The 22,326-nt window shown below is 44.4% G+C and overlaps 2 protein-coding genes across 2 annotated transcripts in view; both read left to right on the top strand.

The window, feature by feature from the left end:
- LOC110301763 (IQ domain-containing protein F3) overlaps positions 1 to 3,348 on the top strand; it is a 16,089-nt gene extending 12,741 nt beyond the window's left edge. Inside the window, exons 7-8 of the mRNA XM_085828287.1 lie at positions 2,690 to 2,737; positions 3,279 to 3,348. Of these exons, the coding sequence (XP_085684413.1) occupies positions 2,690 to 2,737; positions 3,279 to 3,291 (61 nt within the window). The 3' untranslated portion in view covers positions 3,292 to 3,348. The remainder of the gene's footprint in view (positions 1 to 2,689; positions 2,738 to 3,278) is intronic.
- On the top strand, positions 2,453 to 22,326 carry LOC115031944 (IQ domain-containing protein F2-like). The gene is made up of 4 exons (XM_085828288.1): positions 2,453 to 2,518; positions 2,690 to 2,737; positions 20,373 to 20,435; positions 21,873 to 22,326. Exons 1-4 carry the CDS (start codon positions 2,501 to 2,503, stop codon positions 22,257 to 22,259), a joined length of 516 nt encoding a protein of 171 aa, XP_085684414.1. The 5' UTR covers positions 2,453 to 2,500; the 3' UTR covers positions 22,260 to 22,326.

Here is a 22,326-nt window from a genome sequence, read left to right as displayed (position 1 = left end):
TGGCTTCTCTTTGGAAAATTATTGTTGAAAGGAATACTCAACACAGGCTGGAAAGAAAAAAAATAGGGGATCCTGTCTCTCTTGTCTTTGCCTTCAGTTTTTATTACACTTTCTCAGGATATGTGATCACATGGAACTCCAAGCATCTTTCCCCTCCCCCCAAAGTTCACAAGCTTAAATATAAATTCAAATCATAAACTGAATAAGAAGTAACAGCTAATATGCTTACATGTGTTTCCATTGAGACTAGATAACTAAAAATTGTCTGCCACTAGCTCCACAGGTTTAGTAAAAGTTTAGAACTATAATTCTTAGGTCTAAGTTAACACAGGATGTCAGAGGCAAATCATCTGCCTACTGTCTCATTAGCATTGAAGTTTTGTCTATATAAAGAGATCTTCTGTCCTTACACCTACAGTAAACTGTTCCCAGCCTGCCGCTTTTAGTTATCAGATAATGGTTGTACAACTAGAGGAATGTTTTCCTTAATTGTAAATCTGTTTCATGCCTGCTTTCTTTGTGCAAATAGCTTGTGACACCGGAAGGATTAGAGAGTCTTAATTATAGTTTTTCTTATAGCTGGTTTCAACATCACTTGTATAAGTTTAGGAATTCTGTGGAATCACTATTAGGGATTAAGAAATCATCTATTTGTCTACATAGCATTGCTACAAAAGAGTACATCTTCGTTGATCTGCAGAAAATCTGTCCAGTAGGGTATGCTGGTGCCAGAAATTGTTATATTAATTAATAATGACAAGAAAGGCATATCAATAGCAAGAATCAATCCTGAGACAAAGTCTCTAGGGCCCTGTCTCAGGAGGCCTCATCCCTCGCAGTCCATGCAAAAATGGTGGACCATCTTGGGAAAGTTGTCCCTTAGCATTATCCTCTCCTAGATGGCTCCTGACACCCAGGTTTGATCCTTAAGACCACAAAAATATAAATAAGTAAGAAGTAAATAAATAAATAAATAAATAAATAAATAGTGCTGTAATAAAACACCATGACCAAAAGCAAGTTGGTGAGAAAGGGGTTTATTTAGCTTATGCTTCCACATCAGAGTTTATCATTGAAGAAGTCAGGACAGGAACTCAATCAGGGCAGAAATCTAGAGGCAGGAACTGCTGCAGAGGCCATGGAGGAATGCTGCTTTCTGGCTTGCTCTACATGCCTTGCTCAGTTGGCTTTCTTATAGAACCCTGAGCCACCATCCCATAACAATCACTAATTAAGAAAGTGCCCTACCAGGCAGATTTCTGAGTTCGAGGCCAGCCTGGTCTACAAAGTGAGTTCCAGGACAGCCAGGGCTACACAGAGAAACCCTGTCTCGAAAAACCAAGAGAGAGAGAGAGAGAGAGAGAGAGAGAGAGAGAGAGAGAGAGAGAAAGTGCCCTACAACCCAATCTGTTTGTTTGTTTTTTAAGATTTATTTTATTTATATATGAGTACACTGTAGTTATATTCAGACACTCTCGAAGAGGGCATCAGTTCCCATTACAGATGGTTGTGAGCCACCATGTGGTTTCTGGGAGTTGAACTCAGGACCTCTGGAAGAGCCGTCAGTGCTTGTAACCACTGAGCCATCACTCTAACCCCCTGTTTGGTTTGGTTTGTTTTTAGAAACGGGGTTTCACTGTGTGTAGCCCTGGCTGTCCTTAGAACTCACCCATGAGGCCACCACCCCCGCTCCTTTACTCCATCCCTCCCACCCCACTTCTAGCCTAGTTTAATCTTATGGGGCCATTTTCTCAACTGAGGCTCCCTCTTCTCCAGTGACTGTAGCTTGTGTCCGGTTGACATTAAACTAAGCCAGCACACGACTCAACAGTTGGGGGTACTTACTGCTCTTGCAGAGGAGCCAAGTTTGAATCCCAGCACCAACATTGGACTTCACAGACATCTGCAACTCCAGTTCCAGAGGATCGAATGCCTTCTTCTCACCCCCTTAGGCACCAGGGACGCACTGGGTGCACAAACATACATATAGGCAAAACACATACATAAAATACAACACTGAGAATTTAAAAAAAAAAGAAAGAAATCTTTCCTCCTCCTGTAAAATTCTCCAGGTATTTTACCACAGCAATAAAGAGATGAATAAGAGACTCTCCCACACATCATGCGTCCACTTAAAGGACTTTCCCCATCCCAAGGGAAAGGCAGAGAGTGGAATGTAAGAGGCACATGGTACCTTTCTGTCATGAGAGCTACAGCCCTCAAAGGCCAATGACAGAATATACCTGATATAGCCAAACCATAATTCATTCTCAGAGCAGGACAGCTCACACCCTGAGGACTCCAGTCATCCCTGGCTAGAAACAGAAAGATGCTTTTCCTTCATCCAGTACCTGTGATACTGGAGGAGGCCATCGAGCCCCTGGGTCACAGTTGGCCTTATGACATCATGGTCATCTCCCCCATTAGCCACCCTGGGCCTGTTGGAGTTGGATAAGCAGCAACCAAAGGGGAATGATCACCTGAGCTCCGGCTCTTGGCCATGGGCGCTCTGTTTGTTGTAAGACTATCAGATTCACTGACCTCAGGTTGGGGGGGATGCTACGTGGCAGAGGGAACTCCCAAGCTACTGTAGAAGGGGACCTGGAGAAGGCTGGGGAGCTGAGATACAGGAATGTTTTCATGGCTGTTGGCTTTTCCTTACATCCCCCCTCCTCCATTTTAATTGCAGAAACCTAAACCTAAAGTCCATCAGCAAACGAAAACAACCCAACCAAAGGTAGGTACAACCCAGGACCATAAATGACCCGGCAGCCCCCGATCCTTGACCTCAGTGTTTGTAGAAATGGAGGTGGCATCTTCATTCCCATTCAGCAGACTCAGTATTACTCTCTTGTGCCTTAAATCTCATCCCTCTCCAGAATTAACTGTGCACAGGACACAGGAAGGTAAGTCACTATCTTAAGAAGGTAGACAAGAATCGTTGAGAGGTAGGAACAGGAGATGAGGGAGGTGACTACTCAGGGAACCATGACACCTAGCAGAACTGTGGACTGGTTTAGTTAGGACTGAGACGCAGGCTGTAATGGTTCTTCCTTGTGAGGACCTCATGAGGTCTTCAGGATCCAAAAGTCTTTCCCCTGAGTCCCCTGTGAACACCACAATACAAGCATACCTCGCTTTATAGAGGAGGCCATTGTGGCTCAGGAGGTGAGCAGATATGGCCATAGCTACGGACAAGACAGAGGTAGAGACAACAAAGCTCTACCTGTCTCTCTTGTATCTCCATCCACTGAGCATCCTGTCCTCTGCTTGGTTAGCTCCTTCCTTTAAAACAACCCAAGGACTCGAGGATAAAAAAGACCCGAGCAGCCAAGAAGATCCAGGCCTTGTGGCGCGGATTCCTGGTGAGGCAAACTCTGCTGGCTGCTGCCCTCAATGTCTGGGTGATTCAGTGCTGGTGGAGGAGCATCCTCCACAGGCAGGTACTTAAACGGCGGCTGGCCATGCTGAGGATATACGTCATTGAGGAAGAGGCAGCCGTCAGGCTCCAGGCCTGGGTTCGCATGTGGAATTGCCGTCGATACTTCAATCAGATATGCAATCAAATATGCAACACACTCTGTGTGGTCCAGTCCGCCGAAAACAGCTTTGCCTTCAAGAACGATGACATTTTGCAGGTTCAATATGAAGTTGTTTCCAGGCAACCAGAGTTCCACATTGAAATCCTATCCATCTAAAGGCCCGCAGCACAAAGAGTTGGCTCCAATGCCTAAATAAACACCTGACCTAATTTTGTGAGTCTCAGTGATTATCATGCCACAGAGACACCCCCACCCCAGGGGTTCAGACCCTACACCTCCTTGCTTCCTTAGGGGAAGACCTTCTCCATCCCTACAGGGCCTGGCACCTCCAAACCAAGAAATGAGGCCCAAGATGTCTATATCTATGCAAAGCCAGGCATCCCATGATACAACCTTGGGACCATTTGTGTTTTTTTAAGTTGGAATTTAAAACGGACTGAACTTCATATTTCTAAAGCAATATATGAGATACGCAGTTTCTCTGACTACTACCAAGCACTTGGTATAATTACTAATGAACACCTTCTCATAGCACAGAAATAATACAGCCTCCAATTCCTTGTTTTCTCATCTTCTCTCTTCTAGGAGAGAGGTCAGAATATTACAGCCCATACAGCCAGGTTTTTGCAAATAGTTTGAACATTCATTTAGCCCCATATACTGTCTGGCCCTTATGATTCTTATGCACTAAGAGATATTTTCTAACGTCTAATTAGAACTAACTCCTCAGAGGCAGACCTAGCCAATGTTTCCCTTTCAGCTGTGACATTCATGTTCTTGTCCCTCGGTAGTTACAGTTTTTCTCTTAACGATCCCTCTCTCCACCTTTTAATGAGCCTAGCTCTCTATCCTGCTTCATTCCTGCACCAGATGAGCTTAAAAGTCTTTTGGATGGGAAGAAAGAGTTTATCAATTCCTTGAAGACTGGCAGTGCGCTAGTGTGCCCAAGTCAGAAGACAGACAAACTGCTACGTGGTGAAACCTTGTCAAACGCCGCAGGTGGAGAGTGAGCTGGGCATATGGTTCAGTGGGTGAAGGCACTTGCCTCCAAGCCTGACACCCTAAGTTCCATACCCAGAATCCACACATTGGGAGAAAACTGACTCCCACAGGTTGCTCTCTGGGAGGCATACTGGAGGAAGAGGGAGAGGAAAGAGATCACCCTGTGACCTACAACAATGACTGGGCTGTTGAGAGGTGTCCGCTAGTGCATTCCTATCATGTGAATAGCCAATCGCTTTCTTACTGAATTTTAAGGCCCACTTCACAAGTTAAAATCCATACCTGGCACCGTTACTGAGGCCATGAACATATGGCTAGACAAGTCATAGGCAGGACAGGAGGGAGAGCTAACACTTAAAGACACTTTGAAAAGTCATATGGAGAAACTTTCTAAAATATATACACATACATCATACACACACACACACGACACTCCCATATACATCTATAAGTTTAAGCAGAATTACCCTATTACAGGACAAAATGCACTACTAGGCACAACAGGATAACAACAGCCCAGTTCTGGGAATGTGTTATATCTTTTGATGCTGTTGGCAAGTAAGTCAAGTGGACCCCAAAATATTACAGGATATTGCTAACGTTCTTTGCTGCCTCCATAATGTGATGAGACCCTATTGCTAAAGATGCCACATGTCAGCCGGGCGTGGTGGCGCACACCTTTAATCCCAGCACTCGGGAGGCAGAGGCAGGCGGATTTCTGAGTTCGAGGCCAGCCTGGTCTACAAAGTGAGTGCCAGGACAGCCAGGGCTACACAGAGAAACCCTGTCTCGAAAAACCAAAAAAAAAAAAAAAAAGATGCCACATGTCCTGGGTGATAGAGCAGAGACAGCAAGCTGGTGCTCACATGGAAGTGCCACCCATTCTAACTTTCATGGCACTGGAAGGGAGAGAGGAGAAGCCACCAGTCTTGCCAGGCTGTGCACCCTGTGACCTACAACAACGACTGGTCTGTTGAGAGGTGTCCACTAGTGCATTCCTATCATGTGAATAGCCAATCACTTTCTTACTAAATTTTAAGGCCCACTTCACAAGTTAAAATCCATACCTGGCACCGTTACTGTAGGCCATGAACATATGGCTAGACAAGTCATAGGCGGGACAGGAGGACCTACCACTAATAACGCTACTAAATGGACATACTATTAAACTGACTCCTGATGGCTTGTTAAACCCCCTAGAGCAGTGCATCTCTCAACCCTCATCAGAGAGGCTTCCTTTTGCAGTCGATGGACACACAGACACACAGATGGACAGACACACAGCTGGTCAAGGTGCAAAGAAAAACAGACAAAAAGGCTTAGTCCTAAGTAAGACACCTATTTAGAAGCCCCTCCTCCCAAGGCTCAGGGCTCACTGGAGTAGAGGGAGCAGAATGATGATAAGACCTGAAGGTGATGGATAACTTGCCTGTAAGCAGTGTTTCTGAGCACAGCAGAGCAGCTGCACATAGAAAGTCACAGCAGTGGGGACAGTGTGTACAAAACCTGCATCAGACAGGATTTCAGCATACAGAGGGGAGGCAGGCATGAAGTCCCACCTCAAACTAAAGAGCTACTGGTGATTGTTAGCTGTTGGGAGGGAGGGAAAAAAAGAGAGAGGCAGACAGACACAGAGAGACAGAGACAGAAACACAGAGACAGTCAGACAGACAGTTTAAGGTACAGACTGGTGAAGTGACTACCCTCCAGTGGAGGTCACACATCCAAGGGCACACTGGCAGCACAAATTGTACTGGATGCTGGGAAGAAGGACACGGTTGAGTTAGTTGGAAAAGGAGGGTAGATGTGGGAGGACTGAGGTAGTATGGTCAAAATACACTGCACAAAATTCTTAGAAAACATTAAAAAAGAAAAAAAAGTTGTCATCTGACCTCCATATATACCCTGTGGCACATGCACTCACACTCACACAGAAAGAGGAGAGAATAAATGTGAGAAACAGAAGTTCTGTGGCATAAGTTAACTTTGAAAACATTATGTTACGTGAAAGACAAAAAAACCACATATTGCAGAGTTATATAAAATTTATATAAAATGCCCAAGAGAGGCAAATTATAGAGCTATAAATAAACTAGTAGCTGCTGGCATCAGCAGGAAAGAAGTGGCTGTTACAGGGTTTTTGTTGGTGGAGGCTCCTTTGTTTGGAATGGTGAAAATGTCATGGAATCAGATCCCAAGGATGGACGCTGTTGCTGACATCTCTGTTGTGATAGAACAAAAAGACCCAAAGTCAGTTGTGGAAGAAAGAGTTTATTGGGGCTTATAGTTCCAGAGGGGAAAGGGTATATCATGGCATGGAGGGAGCATGACAGCAAGTGGCAGGAGCCAGAAGCTGAAAAATCTTACCTTCCATCACAAACAGGAAGTGGGGACAGCAAACTGGCAGTGAGGCCAGGCTATGAACTCTAAAACTTAGTATAGAGGTTTGAATGAGACTGGCTCCCACAGCCTCAGAGATTTGAATGCCTAGTTCCCAGCTGGTGGAATTGTTTGGGAAGGATAAGGAGGTGTGGCTTTGTTGGAGGAGGTGTGTCACTGGGGTGGGCTTTGAGGTTTCAGGTTTCCCCTTAGTTCTCTTTCTCTGCCTCACGCTTGTGAATCAGATGTAAGATCTCACCCAGTGCTCCAGTACCATGCCTGCCTGCCTGCTACCATGTTCCCCATCCTGATGATCATGGACTCGAACCCTCTGCAACAGTAAGCCCTCAAATTAAATGCTTTCTCTTCTAAGTTTCTTGATCATGGTGTTTTGTTGTGGCAATAGAAAAGTACCTAAGATGCTCGCTTCCAGGTAAAGCAAAGATAAACACTCTCCATGATGTAGACAGAGTGGAGGGCAGCAGGAGAGAATCGGAAAACAAGCCTTGGGAGGCAGAAGATTCTAAGGTACTGAGAAAAGACAAAACTGCACAGAGCTAACCACTGCCTGTCGTGTTAAACCGACTTCAGAACACTGAAGGTCCAAGAGGTTGCCTCTCCTGACAGTCAGTTTTAAGTCCTTCCCAGATTTATACCTTGTCCATATGAAGACAATATGGGAATTGGTTTGGTAGTTCTTCATATTTTTGTGAGCTTTGGTTGACCTAGAGCTATCAGAATCTTCCCTGAGCCCTGGCTGCATCGCTTTTCATACTCTTTCTGACCAAGCTGATATTCTAATTATTGATCCAATAGAACTCTCTATACCTCTGCAAGGGAAATGGTTCACTGGGTAAAGGCATTTGTTGCCAAGCTTGACAACCCAAGTTTAATGCCAAGATTTCTGCAAATTATCATCTAATCTACAAGACACACACATATACACACTGAAAACAAAAACAAAGACAATGCCATAATACACCATAATAGAATCCATTACTCTCTATCATAACTTTAAAAGTTCATTTTTTAAAGCAAGAAAACCTAATTTTTTTCTTCTTTTGATTTTTTAAAATTACTTTTTATTTTCTATGTATGGGTATGTTACCTGTGTATATGTCTATGCACAACATACATGCACTGCCTGGGGAGGCCAGAAGAAGGCACCAGATATATTGGAACTAGAGTTACAGATGGTTGTGAGTCACCATGTGAGACCTGGGAATTGAACCCCGGGTTCTGTGGAAGAGTAGCCAGTGCCCTAAGCCATCTCTTCAGCCCCGGAAGTTTCTTTCTTAATAACACAGCCTCTAAAAAACTTAGTGTATATACTTACTCACAGGTCCTGTTCATGTGTGTGTGTGTGTGTGTGTGTGTGTGTGTAGCCCTGGCTGTCCTGGAAAACTCTGTAGACCAGGCTGGCCTTGAACTCAGAGATCTGCCTCTGCCTCTCAAGTGCTGGAATTAAGACATACACTGGTACAGCCACCACTACCAAATTTTGTTTTGTTTTAAAGCCATCTGGACAAGGGGGGAGGGGGCAGTTCAGAGGCAGAGTGGCCTGGATTCTGTCCTCAGCATCACATGACAATAATGTTGTCATGAATATATACTAGCTTTATTTAAATTACAACAGGAGGCGCTGCAGAGATGGCTCAGTGTTTAAGACTGGAGCTGGTACCCAGTGCCCATGTCCTTCAATGCCCAGAAACTTCTGTTGCCCCAGTTCTGCCACTCTCTTCTGGCCTCTGTAGCTGCATTCATACATACATACATATATATATATATATATATATATATATATATATATATATATACAGAACTTAAAATGAAACAAGCCTTTAAAACTTTTTTAAAATTTGAAACATAGCTGGGCAGTGATGGTGTCCATCTTTAACTCCAGCACTCGAAGGCAGAGGCAGGCAGATCTCTGAGTTGGGTGCAGTCTGTTCTACAAGTGAGTTCTGGGATGGCCAAGACTATACAGAGAAACCATGTCTTAAAAAACAAAACAAAAAGTTGGAGCAGAGATCACAGAAAACTCAGGGCTAAGAATAAGTTTTACCATTTAGCTTCTCTATAATAATACTCTTTAAGACTGTATAAATGCTATTTTACTGCAACACAGAAACACTCTGACTTCAGTTATAGCCATGCTATGAAGACTTTAGAAACAGAAAGGTCCAAGTTCAAGTCAGACTCATGCTCACTGCTCCTGCTGGATGATAAACCCCAGGCAGCAACCTCACTACTCCCTTTTGTAAAGTAAGGAATTGGCGTGTTCATTTATGTGCCTGCATTTTTATTTGTGTGTGTGCAGGCAGAGGGAACCTCATCGCTCCACATAGTATTTTTGAGATAGGGTCTCTCAAACTCGAAGCTCATGAATTGGCTAAACAGACTGGCCACTGAGTTCCAGAAGCCTACCTGTCTCTGTTGTTCCAGCACCAGGAGTTACAGATGTACCCCCCATACCCGTGTGTGTGTGTGTGTGTGTGTCAGTGTGTCTGTGTGTGTGTTGTGTATGTCTGTGTGCATGCACACACACACACAAGCATGCATATCTGCACATGTCTGTTTCTGTGTTTGTACAGGTGAGTTCACACATGATCTCTGCCTCCGTTTCGTTATCACTGGAACTGCAGGCACACACCACCACACGCCACAGCTGGCTTTTATTTATGGGAGACCAGGTCCTCATACTTGTGAGGCAAATGTTTACAGAGTTGTCTCCCAAGCCCCAAGAGTGAGCCGGCTATGTTATGGCTACCTTCAAAGAAAATTCAGATGTGATGCTAGTATCTCTGGCATTCTGTGCATTTTCTGACACAGCCTGGAGACTGGAGAAAAACTGATCCAGACAGGAAAATCCAAGACCTTACCTTTATGTTTCATGCACAAAGCATACCCAGAAAGGGACATTTTTTTCTATAGGTAAAATGCACATTGTTGTAGATATAAAGCTATACTATTGTATGCTAGAAATGTACACTTTATGTTATAAATATTTTGTACTGCTAATAGTTTGTTAAAATAGTTTTCCACTCCCTAAAAAGTATTCAGTATAGAATTAAATAAAAGAATTAAATATAGAGCTGGGTATAGTCGTGCACACCTCTAATCCCAGCAGTTGGAAGGCAGAGGCAAGGAAGATCTCTGTGACTCTGAGGTCAGCCTGGTCTACATAACGAATTCCAGGACATTCAGGGCTACATAGAGAGATCCTGGCTCAAAATAATGATGATGATGACAACGATCATGATAAAGTAAATAAATAAGCATTGAGCCAGATATGGTGACACATGCCTGTAATCTTAGCATATAGGAGGTAAAAGTAGGAAGATTGGGAGTTTAAGGCCACCCCCAGCTACATGACAGTCTATCTCAAAATATAAAATAAGAACGTTGACACTATATCAATTAAATGGTGGCAGCTTATTTCCTCAGTGTAGCTGTTGAGTATGGCATTGAGTTTTGGTCCAAGTTCAAAGACAGTAGCATTGATCTAGAAGAGCTATGTAGCTTTCTAGCCACTCTGGGACACTTGGGTGACAAATTAGACCATCAAATAGACAAAGCTGAATGCTGGGCTACCCTAGCTGTGTCCCAGACTGAATAATTGCTTCTCAGTACACATATTATATTGCGATAGTTGGACATACAGCTTAGGTCTCTGTTTATTTTTTCCAGAAAACTTTAAAAAAAAAAAGTCAAGTCAGGCGTGGTGTTGCACACCTGTAATCCTAGAACTACAGGGGTCAAGGCAGGACAATTATAAGTTCAAGACCAGTCTGGGCTACACAGAGAGATCCTATTTTAGGGTTTATTTTTAGGTTTTACCATTTTAGTATATCATGGCTGAGAAGGCATGGCAGGGCAGCTCAGTTCCTGGCAGGGGACTGTGTGGTAGAAGCTGCCACCACCGTGCAGATCAGGATGCAAAAACCAACAGGACTCATCATGAGCCAGGCTAAGTCCGTCTAAGGCATCCCCAGACCGACCTACTTCCTCCAGCTAAGACCCACTGACTAAAGATGCCACAGACTTTGAAAAGAGCTCTATCAGCTCCCTAACAAGACTTCCAGACACGACCCTGTGGCAGACCTTTCAAATGGACTCACGGTGTTCACCGTTCATATTTCGGTCAGGCTGCAGGCTACACACAAGAGCATGTTAGCCTAATTATGATCCCAGCAAACCCTCCATAGATTCTCAAAAACTTTTGTCTGTAATGGTCCCAAGAAACTCAATTGCTCCATATTTAATAACATCACTTTCTTTATAAACTGTGGGGAGAACATTTTAGCTGCTTTGTGAGCCTTTTTTATTACACCTCTCTCTGTTTTTTTAAAGCTTTATCCAATATTAGAATTCCTTCTCAAGTTCCTGAAGTGACATTTCGCCCTTAATACAATATTTCTAAAAATGAGAAGTTTTTTTAAAAAAAAAATTCAACATTTCAAAATATAATGGGAATGTTCTAAGCATTTAAAAAAAGATCCCAACTAAAATGCATACAGAAACACAAGAGACTCTGAGCAGGGTAAAGACGCTGTGAATGAAGAAGTTCCTGGTCTTAAAAATCGGGGGGGGGGGGGGCGCAGAGTGGGGGGGGTAGTTAAATAGTGGGCAAAAAAAAAAAGACATTTCTTCCAAAGAAAACATAGCTGGCCAACAGGTACATGGAGAGGTAGTCAGCGTCACTAGCCGTCTGGGAACTAGAGACCAAAATCACAATGAGCCATCATCACCTGACATCTGTTCAGATGGTGATCATCCAAAAGACGAGGGACAGAAAGTGTGGGTACGGGTGTCGAGAGAAATCGGGACGGCCATATGGGAAACAATATGGAAGAGCCTTTTAAAAAAATAATAAAAATAGAACTACCATGTGACCCAGAAGCATGTTCGAGAGGACATACCCGGGGGACATAAGTATCTAGAAGGGACAGCATCTCTCGCATGCACGTGGCATGGCAGCCTCCTGGCTTTGCACCCCCCTCCCCGCCCCCGGGCCAGTATTACAGGTGTGCGCCACCTCACTGCGATGTTTTATGTAGATGGCAGAGATCCAAACTCAGGTCTTTCATGCTGTGTGTCTCACACTGTCAGACAGTCTGCCCACAGAATGAAAGAAAATGTTTCATGTACATAGGTCAGATCAACTCGTGTCTACTATATAAAATAAAATTCTGAGGCGCCTGACTGGAGCTTCTGAGTCAAGGCTAAGGAAGCAGCTTGGCCCTGGCAGCAGTGTGGCGGGGCCTGGACCCTCCCTTTCAGGCCCACCAGACAAACTCCAGCCATGAACACTAGCTCCTGGAGGGCCTTGACCAGGACGGCTGGGATTGCATCCCGCATCTTTCGGGAGAGGCTGCCGGGCAAGGTGACCTTAGCAAAAGGTGACCTTTAGCACACTGATGCTCAAGTGTTTCAGAGAACCAAATTATGAAAGATGATTATGCTGTTTGAATAAGAATGGCCTCCTCGGGCTCAAGCATTTGAATGCTCAGAGAGTGGCACTACTTGAAAGGATTAGGGGGTGTGGCCCTGTTGGGGTAGGTGTGGCCTCATTGGAGGAAGCGTGTTACTGGGGGTGGGCTTTAAGGTTTCAAAAGCCCATGCCAGGCCCAACATCCCTCTTCCTGCTACCTGAGAATCCAAATGTAGAACTTTCAATTTCTCCGGCAATGTGTCTGCCTGTTGTACCACCATGCTCCCCGCCATGATGATAATGGACTAAACTTCTGACACTGTAAACAAACCTCCAATTAAATGCTTTCTTTTATAAGAGTTATGGTGGCCTTGGCATCTCTTCTCAGCAAAAGAACAGTAACCAAGACAATGACCATAGAAGATCTGTTTTTAGACACTTCCAAACAAACCATAAGGATCAGGTCATCCACTTGGCAAATGCGTATGGAGCAGATCTCACCAAAGAAGGTTAACTGGGCACTGGGCACCTCATTCACTTTCTTGTGAGTACCACTGTGTGCATGCTGTGCATCTATGTGGAAGCACCCTGGAGGACTGCCACGAGCTAGCCTCTGATGGGATGGAGGAGTCTGATGTCCAGGAGGACCTTCATAGACTAAATCCCTCGCGAACTTTGTGAATGACACCTTCCCACACTGAGAATGACAGTCTGAAGTTCAGCCTTGCGGCAGAACTCATTTCTTCCTCTTTTCCCTCCCCCTTTTCTGCCTCAACTGTTCTTGCTGTCTCTGCCTCCTCTCCCCTGCCCCCAGACTACTGTGACTTTAAAGGAAATCTCACAAGGTCCACAACCAGATAAAAAGCTACAGACAGTTAATGACAAAGAGGAAAAAAAAATCAGTCTTCCTCGGGGATAAACTCCCTAATTGGTTATCCAGGGCTAAGTGCTTAGCCAACAAAAAACAAAACAAAACAAAACATGCATACAAGGAACACAGGAAGGGTTGGAGGGAAAAAAGAAAAGGAGAAGATATTCTGCAGTACATGACTAGATTTTTTAATTTAATATTTTTAAAGGCACAAATTAAAAATAAAAATAATGGAAGGGCCCGTGGACTACTGGGGTCCCTGACTCAGTGGCTTTAAAAGGGACTAAACATGTAAGCAAAAAATTGTATTTGCTTTAATCCCAGCACTTAGGATGCAGAGGCAAGATAGAGAGAGCTCTTTGAACTCAAGGCCAGCCTGGTCTACATAAGTGTGTTTCAGGCCATCCAGGGCTATGTAGATAGACCCTTTCTCGAAATACATACATACATACATACATACATATGCTTTATTTGTCATTGAGAATAAAATGGTGTGTATTGTATTCATTTACATGTTAGTATAACATACAATAGACACTTCCTCCTGCTCATGACTCCCTTTCATGCTTCGTGACCCCTCCACATATATACACACATGCATACAGATGTACACACATACATATTTTTAAGTCTAGCTTCTGTGTGCATATAAGGGAAATGAGATACATTTTATGGTTTAGTTTTGTTCTATGTGCATTGGTGTTTTGCCTGCACGTGTGTCTGGGAGGGTGTCAGATCTTAGAGTTACAGACAGTTGTAAGTTGTCGTGTGGGTGCTAGGAACCAAGTCAGGTCCTCTGGAAGAGCAGTCAGTGGTTACTGAGCCATCTCTCCAGTCCCTGAGGAATTTAAAATTTTTAATTAAAAATCCAGGTGTTGGGCTGGCGAGATGGCTCAGCAGGAAGCACTGACTGCTCTTCCAAAGGTCCTGAGTTCAAATCCCAGTAACCACATACGGCTCATGACCATCTGTAATGAGATCTGATGCCCTCTCCCAGTGTGTCTGAAGACAGCTACAGTGTACTTATTTATAATAATAAAAAAATCTAAAAAAAAAAAAAAGAAGAAGAAGAAGAAAAAAGAAAAACAAAAAACGGGGTGTTGTGAAACCCCTGCTCTGTCTGACCCGGTGGCATAGTGGAAGAAAACAGAGCATGCGCAGTAAATCAAGACGTGCCCGGAGACAAGAGTAACGCAACGATCCCTATGGAATAGGAATGCTTTTTGTTGTTATTGTATTTTTAGACAGACTTTCTCTATACAGTTCTGGATATCCTGAATTCACTGTATAGACCACGCTGGCCTTGAAACTCACACATTTGCCTGTCTCTGTCTCCCTAGTGCTGGGATTAAAGGCGACTGACCCAGCATCTGGCTAGGACGACTCTTATTTAAAATAGCTTTGTAGTTCTTGTTCTAAAGCCTGCTTTCTAGACGCTGATGGAACTGCTATTTTTTTTAATGTGTTTTTTTTTCCTTCGAAATATCTATGGGACTATTGGACAGAATGGATTCTTAAGGCTTCTGTATTGCTATTTGTCTTTTATACTGTATTTTTAAACTGCAATTTAAGTTTTATTCATTTATTATTTGAGGCTTGCGTGAGGCGGTGCTGTGGGTGTGTGTGAGGTGCCCACAGAAAGCCTGCCCCCTTGTGGGCAGAGCTGGGGAATCAGCTCTCTCCTGACACCTTGTGGATAACAGGATGAAGTGCAGATTATTACCCTTGTATGCAAGTGCCTCTCTACCCACTTAGCCTGCTCATTAGCCCTACGTTACTGTATTTTTAAGTTCTTTTAATCCCCTCCAAAATCTAAAAAATAAATTAAAATATGTAAAAGATATAAAAACTGGAAGTTCTCCAAAGACACAAATGGGCAATAAGCACACAAAATATATTGAACATTATTAATCTCAAAAACGTTAAATATGCCGGGCGTGGTGGCACACGCCTTTAATCCCAGCACTTGGGAAGCAGAGGCAGGCGGATTTCTGAGTTCGAGGCCAGCCTGGTCTACAAAGTGAGTGCCAGGACAGCCTGGGCTACACAGAGAAACCCTGTCTCAAAAAAAAAAAAAAAAAAAAAAACGTTAAATATATATATATATATATATATATATATATATATGGTTAAAAAAGATGTGGTTGTATGTGTCTTGAATCTCAGCACTTAGTGGGCAGATGCAGGTGGCTCTCTTCTGAGTTTGAGGCAAGTCCGGTCTACCCAGATAGTTCCAGGACTGCCAGGGCTATTTAATGAGAACTTGTCTCAAAAAAAAAAAAAAATTAAATACATCTTCTCTTATATTCATACAGAACCTAGGTTTAAATATACATGAGCCTTGCTGCAGGAGTAGCCATTGTTGATGTCTGTGGTCCATGTTGATGTCAGAGGCTGTGGTCTGTGGTCTGTGTCCCTGTTAGAGGCCAGGCTGCTGTCGATGGTCTGTGCTACTGCTGAGCACTGTGTTGATTTGTGTGGCCTGTGCTGCCACCCGAGGCGAGGCCGTGTTGATGCCCACAATTCATGCTGGGCCTGGGGGTGGCACTGATGTCCAGTACCCATGTTACCACCGAAGTTCACAGGGATGTCTGTGGACTGTGTAGCCACATGTCCATGGTGCATGCTATAGCCAGAAACCACGTGGAAGTCCGCAGTTTGTGCTGCCACTGACTGACAGGCCAGACAGCTGCTTCTGCTGACATTGATGACGCAGGCTCACAGTGGAGAATGAAGGACATAGAAGGCTTCTGATACAACCTTTCTCTCCACAGCCCCAAAAAGAAACAATGTAGACAGGAAGCCATTGAAGAGAACTCTTAAAAACTGTGATAGGGATGCTGAAGTGTAGCTCTTCACAGTTGATGGCGTCTTGTGGGGGTGTGGTAGAGAAAGAACTCTTCAGTCACCTTCAAGGGGCTGGCCACTGGAAGTTTGAGCGTGCTCCCATGAGCAACACAAGTTGAACTTGGGTTTTTATTATTGTTGTTGTTTCTCGTTGTTGTTGTTTCGGAGGATGTCACAGTGGCAGAAGCTGGACCTGAGAGGACCAGGAAGTGAATGTGATTGGAATGTAATATATGAAATTCCCAAATAATAAATAAGAACATTTAAGTTTAAAAAAATTATGTAGGGGGCTGGAGAGATGCCTCAGTGGTTAAGAGCACTGACTGTTCTTCCAGAGGTCATGAGTTCAATTCCCAGCAACCACATGGTGGCTTCTTCTCTGATGCCCTCTTCTGGTGTGTCTGAAGACAGCTACAGTGTATTCATTAAAATAAATAAATAAATAAATCTTTAAAAATAATATGTGCCTTTATCTATACTTACATGTATATTTATATGTCTGGAGGGAACAAGAAAGAGAGTTATGGGATGGAAGAGAGAAATGTTTTTAAATATAATATTTTTTACTAATTCTGTGAGAATTTTATACATTTTTCAGTTGTATTCACCCCCTCCTTCCCCTAACTCCTCCTAGATCCATTCCTCCCCCTCCAGATAGTCTTAAAAAAAGTATAGTAAAAAGAAAAACTGAAAACTTGAAGATGATACCCCTACGCATCCAGTAGGATAATTAATAACAAGTAGTAATAAAAAATATGAATGAGTAAGAACTTACATAGACACCAGCAGAAAATTTAAATGGCTGATCCCTATGGGGGAAAAAAGTGCCTCTGCTCTTCAATGACTAAACAAAGTTAACCATGAGGCAGATGTTCAATCCCTATACAGCAAAACGAAAGATGCTCACAGAAAACTTGTATCCGGGTATTTATAGATACATTATTCATAATCGCCCAAAGATGAAATCAAATAGCACAGATGCCCATGAAAGGGTGGACATTTAAGTAGAATGTGGTATGTCCATGCAGTGGACTATTACTTAGCAGTAAAAACATCAAGGACTGACACATACTGCAACAGGGATAAATTGTGAAAACATTCAGTAAGTGAAAGAATCCAGACACAACAGAATGCACGCATAATTCTAGCAAGAAATACTGAAGTGCTGGCCTTACAGATGTCTGCCACCAAGCCTGTCCTCATGAAATTCTTTCTATTTAACTTTTTATTGATTCTGTGTGAAGGTTCACATCATGTATGTCAATCCCAGTCATATCCCCATCTGCCCTCCACCCTTGCAACCTCCCCCACAAAAATCAAGATAGAATTTTAAACACACACAACACACATCTTGGAGTGGAAGCAGTGTGCACGATCTGTCCCACAGTGTAGCCTTTTGTCCACACATCTTTACTTACAAGTGTTCCTTGCAGTGAGTCATTAGTTTGTTTTGAGGCCTCAGGTTTCTGTTACGTTATCAATACTGGATCCACACGGGGACTCCTCTTGGAATATCCTGCTGCTGCCCTGTGTCATAGAGATCCTGCAGCTTTGGATCTGAAAGACTGGACCCATTCCTCCAGCAGATTATAAATGGGGTAGCTGTTGGGGTGGACCAACTCAAAACCCTGGATCTGGGCCTGGGAGGTAACTGAGCTAGCTAGTCAGCCCACCAACTCTCCTGTGCCTGCACCACCAGGGGGAGGGAGCTATTCGCTGGCTAGCTCACCCAATGCCACAGCTAGCAAGGGGCAAGGTCGGCTCTCCTGCTCTCACACCCTCAGGCCAGCTCACCCTTGCCTTCACCACTAGGGTCAGTTTTACTCTCCTGCCCAGGTGAGGGGCAGGGCCAGCTCTCCTGCTTTCGTGACCTCAGGGTCAGCTCTCCCACCTGCCGCAAGCAGTGATGTACAAAGTGGGGAAGATATCCTTCCCTTGCCCAAGCCACCCCACCATAAACTAGAAGCAGAAACAGCTCTCCCTCACTCATGCCTTCAAGACTGGCTCAACCACTCCCTCATATCTGGATCAGCTCTACTGTGCTTCCCCAGATAAAGGGTGGTGCCAGTTCTGAGTGTGGTGGCTGGGGAAGAATGGGACCAGCTTAGCACAGTGTGGGCAGCAGTCCAGACCAGGTACATCTGCATGGCCTTTGGTGGTAACATGGGCCTGTGATGTCACCACAAACCCTGAGTGCCATAAGACAGCAGACCCAGACATGGCCCCTGGCTGCAGAATGGGCCCTTATGTCCCCATAGCCTCAGGTGGCAGCATAGGCCACTCAGATCAGCATGGGCCCCTGTGGCAGCACACAGCCTTCAGACACCACATGGTCTCCATAGCAGCCCAGACCATGGATATCCTTTGGTCTTTGGTGATCACTTGGACAATAGACATTGACAGAGATCCAGCTACAACAAGACCACTGATCCAGGCATGGCCTTGGTAGCAGCCTGGGCCAGGACCTCCCCGTGGCCTCCCCGTATCTGCCTGTTCCTCACCACCGTCAAGTCTCCAGTTCCACCAATCTCCACAGTGCATGAACCCCGTGGCTTCTCTTTGTCTTCTATCTCTCCCCATTATATGCCGTCTTTCCCATCTCCCCATCACATAACCATCCATCACAGCGCCCCACCCCCCAAGGCAGGTGCTTGGGTGTCTTTCTTCCAGCTGCCCTGGTCAGTCACCCATAACATTCTTGATGGAAATTCTTATCTTTTGGGATGGGATTTTTAATAAGTAGCATCTGAATTTCTGAATTTTATAAAAGATTCAGATTGGATTTTTTTTTTTTTTTTTTTTTTTTTTGGTTTTTCGAGACAGGGTTTCTCTGTATAGCCCTGGCTGTCCTGGAACTCACTTTGTAGACCAGGCTGGCCTCGAACTCAGAAATCCGCCTGCCTCTGCCTCCCAAGTGCTGGGATTAAAGGCGTGCGCCACCACGCCCGGCTCAGATTGGATTTTGGTGCCTATTTTTGGTAGGTCTTTAATGGCCTTCTCCGTGGGTTCTGGGTCTCTGTATTAATCTGCATCTACTGTAAAAGGAAGCATTTTTAAGAAGAGTTGAGAGGTTCACTAATGTATGGGGATGTTTGTTACTATGACCAGTTAGCAGAATAATATTACTAGGCTCTCCCCTAGGACCTAGGACCTAGCCTGCCCTGGGCTCTTGGCCAAGTTAATGCCAAACATGGGTTCCGTCTTGCAGGATGCGCTTAAAATCCATCTTGAAAGTGGTTAGTTATGCCAATAATATTTGTGGCATCATTGTACCAATGTCTATATCTCGTCAGATCAGTTGTTCTCGTAGCTTGCAGGGTTCACAGCTGGGTAGGACTGTTGAATACTTTTCAAAGGCATACAACCTCTGAGCATTATGAAAGACAGCCAGTAGAACTGAAGCCTCTAGTTCTGCCTACAGAAATAACCTGTACATCCGTGTTCATCAATACTCACATAGGAACCGGTCAGCCTAGATGTCTACCAGTTGATGATGGATAATGAGAATGCGGGACATAAGCAGAACTGAATTTTATTCAAGGGTTAAAAAAAAAAAAAACAAAATTATAATACCCCTGGGTAGATGGATGGAACTAGAAAGTATTCTATTGAGTGAAGTAACCCAGGCTCAAAATGACAAATGCATGCTATCTTATATTCGAAGAACCTAGCTTTGAATGTTTAGATTTGTGCTTTTTTTTTTTTTCCATTGGAATGCCTGTAGAGGTGAGAAAGAGGCCACTTGGAGACAGACCTTAAGAGAGGAAGGTCAGTAGGACATATGTTATATTAAAAGTAGATGGGCTGGGAAGATGGCTCAGCGGTTAAGAGCGCCGACTTCCGAAGGTCCTGAGTTCAAATCCCAGCAATCACATGGTGGCTCACAACCATTTGTAATGGGGTCTGATGCCCTCTTCTTGTGTGCCTGAAGACAGTGACAGTGTGCTCACATACATAAAATAAATAAATAAATCTTTTTTTTAAAAAGTAGAGAGAGAAGGGTCTGAGGCAGATATCTGAATCCTACATAACAAAGCCATTGTAAATTATGTTTCCCCTCTCTCAATCACTCATTCCAGACCTTGGGAGCCCAAAACGCTGCAGGTTGGCTATAGTGCTTACATTCTGTATAAGAGACATAACCAGATCTAGCTGATGGTTAGAGTAGGGGTGTGGGTGGGTATCATCCTGGTCTAGGGAAAAGAGGGGACTCTAAAGCCATGGGTGGCTTTGTACAGCTCCATAGAAAAGAATCATTTTACTCATGCATGGATTTCTCATTTCATTTTGGTGACAGTCCAAGACCAGTTTAGTTAGTGAAGATGAAGATGAAATTATTCAAAGGAAGCATACCCTAAAGGTAAGAGAGTGGATACCTATACACAGCCTATAGCTGTGGTCGTGGGTGGAATTACCATACAGTGACGAGAACCGCAAACCACTTGCATGGCCTGGGGGTGAGGGTTGTAGAAAATATTTCATCTCAATCCAAGGCTTCTATACTGCACTTGGTCATTCAGTCCCCAGAAAAAGACATACAATAAACCTTAATCAGCACTAGAGCTGGGCAGATATCTACCCTCTGTGTTAGTAACCTGCTTTCCCATCAATAACCCCAAGTTATTACTTATTATGCTTCATCTGGGCTGCTCTTAACTCCCAATAGCCAGCCTCGTGGCCATGCGTTCTTGACTCCTAACCCATGGTGGCTTCCTCCTCTCTCCACCTTCCCTTTCTCCTTATGGTCTCCTCTGACCCCAAGGCTTGGAACACCAATCTCAATTCGATCCAGCTAGAGGCTGTAGGCATCTTTCTTCCGAAATAACTTGGGGACAAGGTCACACAGTGTCACTTGGGTCTAACTTGCAGACTCTCTTGTCTCTGGGGCAACCAGGTCTTGAGGCCCACACTTAACATTACAATGCACAGCGACAGACCAAAGCTCAACAGGCATGGGATTCTGCATATATACATCTCAGTCTAAAATAACCAAGAATCAAGGTACTATTTGCTCATTCCTCGATGTCTCCTTCTCAGCCTAGACTCTTGGATCTGAGTCTGACTCTGACATAGAGACTGGAAAGAGGAAAACTGGTCAGAACCTGTTTGGGGCTAGAAGCTAAGGATATGACTGCTCTGAATTAAGCAGAATCTTCTATGAATTAAGCAGAATCTTCTATGAATTAAGCAGAATCTCCTAACTACAGGAGGATTGGTTGTAGAATATGCAGGAAGCACTGCAAACCCTATCACATATCAAAATTCATGATTATTGCAGGGAACAGTCAGATGGTGTGTTCTGGGACATGGGTCAGCAAGAAAAGCCAGGCAAAAGTATTAAAAGAGCTAACGTTCCCAAACTAGTGAGCCCTAAAGACTCAAAGACTACCAATGCTGCTCTCCTCCCCGCCCTTCTGGTGACTCCAGTTTTCCCTGGATCTAGGCAGCAGTGAGGTAGGCAAGAGAGGGATGCTATGAGCCAAGGGTGCAGATATAACCCTCTAATACTAGCCGTGGGAGATAGAGGCAGGATGAACAGAAATTTAAGGAGATCAAGGCCAGCCTAGAATACATAGGATGAGAAAGAGGGACTGTGCCACTGAGAGGGAGATAGTGTGTCCACAATGGCAGGAAAGGGTCCCTACCAGGTCTCCTGGATCCTGTTTAGGATTCTATTAGATCCCTGAACTCTCTAAGGAAGATCCAATGTTAAGAGACAACCCAGAGCCCTTCCAGGAAGATCCTTCCAGGAAGTTTGTAGCAAGGTCTCTAAGCAATCTCTCTTATCTCTGTCTAGAAAAAAATAGTGAAAAACAAGAAAAAAGCAGCCATTCAGGTGCAGGCCTGGTGGCGTGGGACCCTGGTGCGCAGGGCGCTGCTGCACGCAGCCCTCAGAGCCTGGGTCATTCAGCGCTGGTGGCGGCTGACGCTCAGAAGGATCCTGGAGAAGAAACGGAGGAAAGCATTGATCGATTTCTCAAACGTGGAGAGAGCGGTGGTGACGCTCCAGTCTCTGGTTCGGATGTGGCGTATCCACTGGCGCTACTGCCAGGTCCTCAGTGCTATCTACACCATCCAGGGCCACTGGAAATACCACAACTGCCAGGCATGCTCGCTCCTGCGGGGTCACTGTGTGATCACCACCACTCACCTGCAGTTCCATATTGAGATCATTGACCACTGAGGGCTGACAGGAAGAGATGCTGTGTCTCTGGTCCTCAGTAAAGGTCTCGGTGGTTGGTATGTGTCTG

This window comes from Mus caroli, unplaced genomic scaffold (assembly GCF_978045245.1).
Source record: "Mus caroli unplaced genomic scaffold, Mus_caroli_1 scaffold_11, whole genome shotgun sequence".
In the NCBI taxonomy this organism is placed as follows: Eukaryota; Metazoa; Chordata; class Mammalia; order Rodentia; family Muridae; genus Mus; species Mus caroli.
The sequence above is the reverse complement of the archived record's forward strand: the minus strand, read 5'-3'. Positions and strand labels throughout refer to the sequence as shown.